The sequence below is a fragment of the Vipera ursinii genome (assembly GCF_947247035.1).
Source record: "Vipera ursinii genome assembly, chromosome: 4".
Classification (NCBI taxonomy): domain Eukaryota; kingdom Metazoa; phylum Chordata; class Lepidosauria; order Squamata; family Viperidae; genus Vipera; species Vipera ursinii.
In genome coordinates this window covers 12,884,729-12,896,642 of record NC_139514.1, presented here as the reverse complement: position 1 = coordinate 12,896,642, position 11,914 = coordinate 12,884,729, and the positions used below count along the sequence as shown (strand labels likewise).

Here is an 11,914-nt window from a genome sequence, read left to right as displayed (position 1 = left end):
GGCGGAAGCCCAGCCTCCAACCCTCCAGCTGGACGTCCGCCTCCTCTTCGTCCCGCCCCTCTACCCTCTGGGTTCCCGCCCCTCACTCGGAGACTGCCCGGAGATGAGGACGAGAGAGAAGCGCCTGGATTGGTTTGCCCTCTTGCAGCGTTTCTACTGGCCGGTCGGGTAGAGAGGGGGCGTGGTCGGAGAGCGGCGATTGGCCGCGGCAGAGGGGTGTGCGCGAGGGGGAATGGAAGCGGCTGTTCCTGGGCTGGAGAAGCCAAGCGGGGCTGGAAGGGGCGGGGGAGGGGGGCGGCGGCCCGAGGCGCTTCTGCTGGGGCTGCAGTCGCCGCCGCCGCCGCCGCCGGGCTCCGAAGCCAGCCGGACGCTGAGCCCGCCGCCGCTTCCCTCCTCTGCCCGCCGCTCGCCGGCTGCACCATGAACAGAAGCGGCGGCGCCACGTCGTGCCCTCCGGCGGTGCCCGGCGACGGCCACAGCAGCGGGCACGGGCGCAGCAGCGAGTGCCGCCGGGTCTGTAGCAACTGCCGGAAAGTCCTCAGGCAGGTGGGTCTGCCTTTTCTCCCCGACACGGCGAGGGGCTGCTCCGCCTGGGTTCGGCTGCCTTTCTCGGCGCCCTTCCGGAAACGCGGGACGACAGCATCCATCATCCGCGGCACTGGCTGAGGATGACGGGTTCTAGTTTGGCACCCGGGGGTGGGGTGGGGGTGGGGGTGGGTTAGGGGAAATCCGGCTGAGGGAAGGCTATTGGGCTGCTTGCTCCGGCCACACCTCCTCAGAAGGGCTTTGAGAGGGGGCTGGGTAGAAATCTTCTCTTTAAAAAAATAAAAATCTGCGGGTTGTTATTGTTTGGGTAGGGGAGGTTGTTCCTTGGGAGGGTTTTGCAATGATTTCCTCAAAAAAATCTATAAATAGATGCACATGAGCATATATAAAATTTATTGCAACTGCTTCTCTGCTGCTTCATTCAGATATATGTACACCCAGACATACAAGAAATATATAGACATGTATGTATTAGCTTGCTAGGTTTATCTGATTTTTTTTATGGCAATAAATGTACACTCACGTTTCCCTATATCTCTTCTCATGGTTCGAGGGATATAAAATAAGACACAGGTAATAAAAACACCTAATAATTTTGTGTTGAATTATGTGCTGATTGCGTGTTGTGTGAATATCTGTACTGTTTGGTAATGTTGCATTCCCATTGTGCCTTTCCTGTATGTGGCGCTTCTGGTTTTGCCTTTTCTCAAAATGTGTTCAAGGGGCTTTTTTATTAAGACCTCACTTCTTTAAAGGAAAAGAGTTTGGGGTAATGCATAAGAGAAATGGCTTTGAATAAAACAGTGCATGATATTCAGGATCAAATATAGTAGATAATCATGTTCATTAAAATCAGAAATTGAGTGGAGGAGATATTCTTTTGATCACCTCTAAGTGATAACTTGATATCCAGGAATTGAGTCTTTGTGAATGCTAGTAATCCTTGCCCTAGTAATAAAATACAAGTAATGCAAATAATCCTTTCTAGTAATGTTTATACTGCAATAAAATACAAAAATAGATAATGCCTAAATAACTCTGAGCACTGCAGTGTTTTCTGTACTTCCATCACAAAAAGATAAATGGTATTTGTTGTGTCATAGATCCAAGTGCCAAAACAGCAGATTCATGATTATCAGGTTTTTTAAATCATACTGTGAATCATTTTATATCTTAAAATCAATCTTCACCAATCTGGTGCCTTCCAGATGGACCACAGTTTTTATAATCACCTTATATGGGTTAAGATGGGGAAGGCTGTATTAAAAATTATCCATACATATCTATATTTCATTATTATAAGCACATAAATCCCACTGATTTCAGTGAGAGACTAAACTGGCATGTGTTCATATTTTAATAATAATGTTTGTATTGCTGCATTTCTATTGTTTTTTGATACTATTGCTTTTCTTCCTAATATTTCAACTCTGCCCTATTGACCCTGAAGATTCAAGCTTGGAAAATTTGTTTGGATTGTGTATTCCCCCTTTCAAAGCTTTGACCTCTGTAGATATTGTCTCCTATATCAAATTCTCCCTAGCATAATTGTATATGTCTGAAAATTTCACTGTATTTTTTCTCATCTCAGCCTTCATTATATAGTTATTGCTAATGAAAATGCTTTTGGACAATATTAAGATTTTTCATCTGATGAACTTTTAACAAAGGACCCTAACGGACTAACACAGTCTTCAGTATTGATTGTTCCTGTATTATCCATCACAATAATAAATTCCTTCTGATGAAAGAATGAAATTGAAAAAGTGAGGAATAGCTGGGTAGTGGGTACAATCAGGCTGAGTGATATGTGTCTTCCAAATATTGTTTTCAACACAAGTCTTGGGGGAAAAGGATATGTTTGTGCAGCTGACTGGTTATGCTCCATCAATGTTTTGTGAGATCTTTATTGTGTTGAAGTATATAATTAGGGGAACATTCCTTGCTCCCTGCATATCATTGGCTGGGTATATGCATTGTACTGGACCACAATGATGCAAACCATATTATACTCTATCTTGTTGTCTAAACCGGGCATTACATCATATAGTATATGAATCCAGTTGTTTGTTCAGTAAACTATAGTTTAGCAGACTGTGGCTTAGTTGATATATAAATATGCTTATTGTATTAATAGCAGTACAGGTGAGTATTTCCTCTGTCCAAATAAATGTACTATAATTACTGGAGAAAATCTATGCTATTGGAAAAAGTCAACACTATCTTGATGGCACATACAGTAATCAGTTTAATAAAAACTTCTACACTATAATTGATTGGACAAGAGAAATCTATGCATACTGTCCATATTTGGGTTTTTATGTAATCACAGAAATACATATCTAAGACATATGTAGATTTGTCTTATCCAATTAATAAAAGTTGCCCTGAATTTAAATAGATCTATTATTTTAAATATATGGAAGACGTTAAAAACTATAAATTGTTAATATCTTGAGAGACATTTTCCACTTTTTTCCAAAGGAAATGAGTCAAAAGACATGCCTGCTATTGTCCACGTAGATGGCACCTAACAACTTATTTAATTTGCATTTTTAAACAATCTGGTTCTAAATGTGAGCAAAGCCACAATGTGATTGGTTTTTCACTTAGCATGGTTGTATCATCCAAGTCCCTAATGCCTTGGGGAAATCATGATTGTCAGTATGTTGTGTGAATTAACCCAGTTCAATAAACCTTGGTAAACAAAATCAAGTCTAAGCACAGAAGGCTTCAAATTTGGGGGGATGGTGATTACAACTGGAATTTCAAGAATATGGCAGGCATTCTTCCAAAGTAACTGCTTGTGAGTAGAGTTTTCTGTTCATAAAATACGTTGTGTAAATCCCTGATTTAACAAACACCTTGCTACCACTTCATAGAAGTACCATCTATATGGCTTCTAGTTTATGCAACATTTATTCTTTTCAAGCAAGGGTGTGTACCTGCATCAAATCACTTCACAATGTTTATTTTACATCCAAGAAAATTTCTGGGGCCCATTTCAATTACAAAGGCATTTTATAAGTAAAAAGTCATGATGGAGGTTGACATTTTGTTTTCAGTATGTCAGCTTTTAATTGTTGGTAAAGCCATTTCCCTAGGTGGGTGCCAAGGAAAGGAACTTTGAATCATTGTGTCTACCCATGTGCAGATTTCTTCAAAAGAATGACATATTTGGATTGCATCCTTTTTGTGTGATAGAATATATACTGAGGAAAAGAGAACACTGTGCCCGCCCTGAGCTTCTGACAAGGTGGGACAAAAATCAGATAAATAAAATACAGTTTAATTTGTTTACCAGGTGAAGCTCAGTAAAAGTCCTTGCAACTGCATCCACACTGTATTCCATTAGTTGGCAATAGGTGCTATTGCAGTAAGTGGAATATGAGTTGTACACAGGAGGAACTTTGGTTCAAATCTTTGTTCAGCAATGAAAAATTCACTGGTGATTCTTCAACCACCTTTCTCCTAATTAACCTTATCTTCCACTTCTCTCTGGAAAACAGGCAGGGTGGAAAAAAAATGATAAGAACCCTGGCTAGCTTGTAAACTGGCATGAAGCTGAAACACTCCAATTAAACTTCTACAGGGTCTGTTAACACAAGTAAGAATCTAAGCTAAGCAGTGATTGAGCACACGAGGGAAGGAGGAGTACTTGGCTGTAATGCTTGTTCCCAGCTCTGTAAGTGACATTGAAAACTTATAAACAATAAACCAAACCCTGCTAATATCTGCTTCCCTCCCCCTCCCCCCTTGCTCACCCGCCCCAGCCCCAACCCACTGGAAAAACCAAATTTCTTACAGCACATTCTTAACAATGTTAACATCCTGACCATCTACAGGTTAGCAATATTCTGATCTCTTAGTACATGTGGCTAACTGAATGCATTAGCTGAGATGTTTTTTATTTGTCTAGTGCAAATGAATTAAAACTGCTGAGCTGTGCAAAAGCATCAACTTACAGCAAAAGTTTTGTTTGTCTTTGTTCTGCTCTGTGTGTGTGTGTGAGAGAGAGAGGGAGAGGGAGAGGGGAGGGAGGGAGGAAAAAAAACCTCAAGTCTTGCTTTGGCAACCTCTTTCTAATTATATCTTTGCATCATGATTTCTCTTGTAAATATGAAGAAACATGTAAGTCAATGAGCTCAAATATTTGTGCTCTTTGTCCCAAAGCTGTTTTTCTTTTTTCCTTCCTCTGTGAGGCCAAGTGCCAATCAAAGTTGTTTTTCAAGCCGCGAAATTGTAGAATTCTCTCTTCCGTTCTCCCAAAGGGTTTGGCTCTGGAAAGCAGGCATGGGGGTAGGGATAAAACATTTTTTAAAAAGCTGTACTGTAAGTGCCTTAGACTCATAAAAACTGTATCCTGTGCTAACAAATGTCTATGTTTGCTACATGTATTTACTTCTAGCTCTCCATACACTCATGAACTCTTGGATCATATTACACATCCAACTTGATCTTTCCCCCTCACCCCTTTGCAACTTGTGAGAAATATCATGAACTTGACAAGCACAGAAATGTACAGCTGAATTTCTAACTTGGCTGACTTCTCCCTTCACTAGAGGTCTTCTGTCTTGGATAAGCTCCACTGCACAGAATATGGAATAGACCTGCAAATCCGATAATCCCTGATTCAGATTTTATTTTAAAAAACAATCTGCAGATAAGGGTAGGAAACCTGAACTATTGCTGCATGACAAATCCCTGCAATCTTCAAAAGTGGCTGACGCTTTCTGGGAGTTGTAGTTCATAAATATCTTTGTGTCACAATTTGCCTATTCCAGTGTAGATGTTCTTCAACACTTCCCCACACCAGTGTATTGTGGGAAATACAGTTAGTTCACAACTTTCGACATCAATTGAGCCCAAAATTTCTGTTGCTAAGTGAGACAATTGTTAAGCGAGTTTTGCCTGATTTTAACAACCTTTCTTGCCAAAGTTGTTAATTGAATCACTGCAGTTGTTACGTTAGTAACACTGTTGTTAAGTGTTACTGGCTTCCCCATACACTTTCCTCAGGAGCATTTTAGAATTGGTTTGTCATTGTTTTGTTCCAGATTTTTTTTAATTCTTCAGGTTAGCCAATATTCCTGGAATTTCAGGTGATCATATACTAACCAGGATCAACCTGCTTAATTTCCAAAATTAGACTACTGCTTAGATCAGGGAGAAGAAATCTATGATCTTCCAGGTGTTATAGGTAGTCCGCAACTTACAACAGTTCATTTAGTGTTCATTCAAAGTTACAATGGCATTGAAAAAAGTGATTTATGACTGTTTTTCATAGTTATGACCATTGCAGTATCCTCATGGTCGTGATCAAAATTAAGACACTTGGCAATTGCTTCATGTTAATGACGGTTGCAGTGTCATGTGATCATCCTTTATGAATTTATAACACAAAATCAATGGGGAAGCCAGTTTCACTTAACAGCTATGTTACTAACTTAACAACTGCAGTTATTCACTTAACAGCTGTGGCAAGAAAGGTCATAAAGTGGGGCAAACTCACTTAACAAATATCTCACTTAGCAACAGAAATGTTGGGCTCAATTGTGGTCATATGTCAAGGACTACCTATACCAGGGGTGTCAAACTCAATTTCATTGAGGGCCGCATCAGCATTGCGGTTGCCCTCAAGGGGCCGGGTGGGTATGGCCAGGGTGGGCGTGGCCTACTGGGTGGGCGTGGCTAGAGTGCATATAGCCTACTGGGTGGGCATGGCCAGCTCTACATCGTTCACATCAAGGGTGCCTATGGGGGCCTGGGCAGGAGTGGGACAGATCTGAGGGTCTCTGGCAGAAGGAGGGTCTCTGGGCCAGGGCCAAGGCAGTTGGAGCTGTTCCCTCACTGTTTCTAGGATGGCTTTGCGGGCCACATGAAACCACTTTGCGGGCCGGATCTGGCCCCTGGGCCTTGTGTTTGACATGTCTGACCTATACTAAAGTAAAAAAATTTACAGCCAGCCAATATGGCCACTGATAAAACATAAAGAGTTATAATATAGAGGACCAGATTCTCCAGTGCGCTCCCACAGGGAGAGCCTTTTCAGGGTGCCGCCTGTTAAAGATTGCCGGCGGGTAACACCCAGGGGGAGGGCCTTCTCTGTGGGTGCGCCTGCCATCTGGAACCAGCTGCCAACGGAGCTCAGGACCACCCCCGACCTTCGTTCATTTCGCCGGGACCTGAAGACCTGGCTCTTTGAGCTCTCCGGCCCAGGCTGAGAGTTTTTAATTGGGGTTTTATATTTTTTCAGGGATTAAATTTAATTCTTTTTAATTGTTTTAAATTTTTGTATCAATGTTTTAATTACCCTGTAAACCGCCCTGAGTCCTTTGGGAAAGGGCAGTATATAAATAAAAATAATAATAAATATACTTGAACATTAGTCAAGTTTATAATTACATTCACTTTGCAGCTTTGAGATAGCTATTCCCTTTATCATTGTATCACAAAGGGAACTTTAGAAATCATACTATCCTTGCCAACATTATTTTGAGTTTAAGGGCAGCTGGACTGCATCCATAGCTTATCAGAGCCAAAAGCTACCAGACCAATCCTGGTAATCTTTTAAAACATAGAATAGGTAAAAGACGTGCATCAATTAGAGGTAATATCAATCTCTACAACAATAGAACTTGGTCTTCCAGCTAAACTATATCTTACATACTTTACATGTTAGCACTTGTTTGCCTTCTTTTTAAAAGCTTTATTATATTTTTTTTAAAAATAAGCAAACAGTAAACAAGAGATTTTAAAATATTATTGGTATTGTTTTTTCCTGCCTTCCATTAACAAGGAAGATAATAGCAAGAAAAATGTAAAGAATCATTATTCCCAGATTTGGGAATTATAATGGTAAATATTCTAAGAAGGGAAAAGCTAAAACTGCCATAATTTGGAGGAACTGCTATGGGAAAAATAAATATTTTGCCAAGGCTAAACCTTCTTATATATGGTCTCTAATAAAAAATTGAAGGCAAGATATTAAATGCTAGACACAAATAACTATCTTAATATGACCTAATAAAAGGCTGAGGATCAAGCTTTTTACAAGGCTTAAAAGAACAAAGTGGACTGGCAGTATCCAGTTTTAAATATTAGCAAGATATCTGCTTAACTTGGACCACATCTGAATGAAATCTCTTTAGGGCTAGATTGCTTCTACAGTATTAAGGGAGCAGGATTCTCAAATGGTTTACACAAATAATTTTGTACATAGAAGTTTTACCAGTTAAGAGACAATAACTTACAGAGAGTCCAAGATCTAATTAATAAGGCAACGATGATGAAATCTTTTGAGATGTTTTGTTTGGAAAGATCATAATCACCTCACTTGTTTCAGTATCTTCAAATAAACAGTATAGTTGTAAATGAAATATGAATGTGTTAGTAGACATAGACTTGTGGTTATGTTTGTTTAATATTCTCTCATTCTGGAAACATTTATGGGGCTGTCAGTATCTAGCTTTTCCCACAGTTTCCAGTACTTTAAGCAGCAGCAGTAGAGCCTAGCCAGAGCAGATACTTGACTCTCGATGATCTTAAAAATTGTCTAGAGTTGAACATGTTTAGTATTTAGTAGAAGACCACCAAAGTACCAAGTCATAAAATCATCCTGGGTGAAGGCAATGGCAAACTATCTCAGTATTGTTGCCCCAAAAAGTATATGGACGATATGGAGAAACGTATGAGAAGTTGAGGTCATTTTATCTATACAGCTGTTGCTGCTACTGTTATCTTAACAGAGGCTGTATCTACTGTTATCTTTAACAGAAGCTGTATCATCCACACTTCATTAGCTTTTACAAGTGGACCATCAGAGGAACAAATGGGGATTCATACTGAATGACTAGTGAGTTACAAGTGTAGGCTTACCTGTCAACCATTTCCAGTTGTCTTGAAAAAGTTGCTCATTTCTTTGGTGGTTATATGTAAAATAATAGTAATACTGTCCTGCCACAGAGGATTACTGTGAGCATTTAAAAAATGATGGTACCTCTCTGTTTTGCTTTAAGGATAAAGTGGACTGTGAATCTAATTATTGAATGGGTTTATTTGCTTCATAAAATAGGTTATGAAGACTGGTATAGACATCAGGCGACACTCATTCTAATAAGGTAATGTTTGGCTCCTGCCCAACATTAACTGTATTAAATATATTTTTTGGCCAATGGGATTTGTATATTAACTAGTATATCATCAATACCATATGTCTATTTAGTTATGTTAACATTTAGAATGACTTCATGTATAATTTTAGCAGTCATTGGTTTCCCATTTGGACACTACGATTGCAGACTAGATAGAAGAGTGAAGTATGTAGGTACAGTAGTAACTTTAGATTCAGGATTTAATGACATCATATGAGTTCAATTCCAGTAAGCAAAACCTACTGTTTTTGGGTAGGACTTTGGTCTTCCCTAAAGTTTTTGCACTGTAGCACCACTGTGTGTTTGTAATTGATAACAGTTGCATAAGATAAATCTGGTACAAATTATTCATAGCTATGCTGAATTGCCAATTTGATTTCTGTGGTTCTCATACTAGGTTCATCTATAATTCTACTAAGTTCCAGAAGCAGGGTAGCTTATATATTACCTAATTTTTGCACAGTGTGCATATACAAAATGGAATTAGAGTCTTGTGCCTCTAATTAGTATATCTCACTAGAACACAGATGTATTTTCTGATACTAATGTCTCACTTCCATACTTTATATTTTTTATTGGGAAGTGTTGGGTATGTATCTTAAATGTGATCTGAACAACTTCTATTTCTACCTTCTAAGGCAGACTGAAAAAAAAGCAAGGATAGATAGATGTTTTCCCTAACTCTGTCACCCCCCCCCCCGGGGAAAGTTGAGCTTCTTTTACTATAATCTTGCCATTCTAGGCAAAGGGTAAACCAGTGTGAGCTAGTGATTCTTATTCTGTCACTTTTCTCATCCCCCCCCCCAACAATCCAGAGCCCAACAGTCTTTGAAGGACACTGAATTATTTTTTTTTAGCAAAATTCTCCAAAAAGAAGTTTTATTGAAGCAATTAGACATGTTCTCTTCAGACTCTTTGGAAAATGGATGGCTTTTTAAAAGTATTGACCAAGTGAATGCCACCCCCAGTTTGCCACAATGCAGTCGAACCAATTAAATTGTTATTGGCGAGAACCAAGCAATTTGAAAAGATCAAGTAGGTAGGGTGGAAGAGATATGTTGGCATTCTTTTATTTTACAAGAAGCCTTTTGAGTGGTTGATCAAGGAAGATAAGAAATTCCATCTTGTTTAACTGATTAAATAGTAGCAGTTAAGAGAAGGCTGTGGTTTTGATGGGGATTTTAAGAACACCGCCAAATATTTTACTTTGTAGACTTCATATTTGACTTGAAGGAGTCATGATGTATTTTGCTATAGGAGTGTTTTAAGTACAGAACTCTAAAAGAAGCTTAAATGTTTAAGTATTTGCCACTAATTTGCTGCTTGTTTTCATTTTACATTCCTGCCGAAACATTTTGACAGCTGTAACTAGAAAATTATTTGTGAAAGTTGTTGGAATGATTTTAAAAAAAAAACTATTAAATTAGATTAGCCTTGTTTAATTCCGCATATAGATGAAAGCAGAATTATAAGAAAACAATAAATAAAAAAGTAATCAGTGGTATAGATGCAATCCCTCATTATATGCAGTGGGTAGGTGTTTCACCAGTCTTCATTCCCTCAGTGTTTATAGAATCATAAAAATAGAAAGATTATATAGCCCACTAAGTCAGATGAATATCCTGGCTCAGGTTGTAATGGAGTTTGAAATTCAGAAATTCTTCTACTGGTGAACCTCTGTTATTGTCAAGATGATTTTCATAGCATTTAACTGCTACTTTTAATAGTGTTATTCGTTTCCTATTCCTTCCATTTGTTTTCATTTCATTTCCTTACCCTTGAATGTTCCCATTGCTCTTCTCCGAATATTTGGATCCTTAAAGTGTGGTCTAACCAATGCAAAATAAAGTGCAACTCCTTGTTCCCTTGATTTAGAAACTTATGTTCAGCTGGCAACTGCGTTTCTGTATTTGACAGCCAAACTCGGTATTCAGCTTCTGATCCTCTATAACTCCAAGATCACTTTTTTACAGATATGCCTTGATATCCTACATCAGACATGTCAAACACAAGGCCCGGGGGCCGAATCTGGCCCACGAAGTGGTTTCATGTGGCCCCTGAAGCCATCCTGGAAACAGTGAGGAAACGGCCCCCACTGCCTTGGCCCTGGCCCAGAGACCCTCCTTCTGCCCAGAGACCCCCAGATCTGTCCCACTCCTGCCCAGGCTCCCATAGGCACCCTTGATGCGAATGATGTAGAGCTGGCCACGCCCACCTAGTAGGCCATACGCACTCTAGCCACGCCCACCCAGTAGGCCACGCCCCCCAGGCCACGCCCCCCCAAGGGCAACTGCAATGGTGATGTGGCCCTCAATGAAATTGAGTTTGACACCCCTGTCCTACCTACATTGTATATTTGTGCCTTGATGGCTCGCCCTAGCATGAAAACATTTACATGTATCTCTATTAAATTTAAATTCAGTCTTGTTTTCCAAGCTATCAGAACATCTGCGTGTTTCATTTTTGCCTTCAAGACTACGACCACAAATTGAGGCCAGAATTTCTGCTGCTGAGGGAGACATTTGTTTCGGTGAATTTTGCTCCGTTTTACGACCGTTCTTTCCACAGTTGTTAAGTGAATCAGCGCAGCTCTTAACCTAGTAACATGGTTGTTAAGTGGAACTGGCTTCCCCATTGACCTCGTTTGTCAAAAAGTCACAAGAGGGGATCACATGAGCCCGGGACACAGCAGTTGTCATAAATATAAGCCAGTTGCCAAGCATCTGAATTTTGATCATGTGACCGTGGGGATGCCGCAATGATTGTGTGAAAAATGGTGAAAGTCACGTTTTTCAGTGCCAGTGTAACTTCAGACAGTCACTAAACGAGCTGTTGTAAGTCAAGGACTACTTGTACTCCTGGACGACCAGCATCTTATCTTTGGGAGTGTGCCTCTCATCCCACATAGATTTGAGTATACAAATACACTATAACAGAGTTGGAAGGGACCTTGGAGGTCTTCTAGTCCAACCCCCTGCTCAAGCAGGAGACCGTGTTCAGTTCCAGACAAATGGCTGTCCAGTCTCTTGATATGACTTCTTATAACCATACTATTTATCCTCCCAATGTGCTTATAATATTTGCTTGGATATGCTGGTTTCACTCCCCTCTGGCAAGGGGAAATGGAATTCCCCATAAATTTGCCACATATAGCACCAGATTTTTCTAGCTTTCAGTATTAAATAAAACTTTGGGAAAACAGAGAGAAGGGAGTT

General features: G+C 40.0%; 1 protein-coding gene across 1 annotated transcript in view; it reads left to right on the top strand.

Annotated features, from left to right (window-relative positions):
• The first annotated feature begins 281 nt into the window (after window positions 1-281).
• SESN3 (sestrin 3) overlaps window positions 282-11,914 on the top strand; it is a 72,876-nt gene continuing 61,243 nt past the window's right edge. Inside the window, exon 1 of the mRNA XM_083361951.1 lies at window positions 282-546. Coding sequence (XP_083218077.1) covers window positions 421-546 — 126 coding nt within the window. The 5' untranslated portion in view covers window positions 282-420. The remainder of the gene's footprint in view (window positions 547-11,914) is intronic.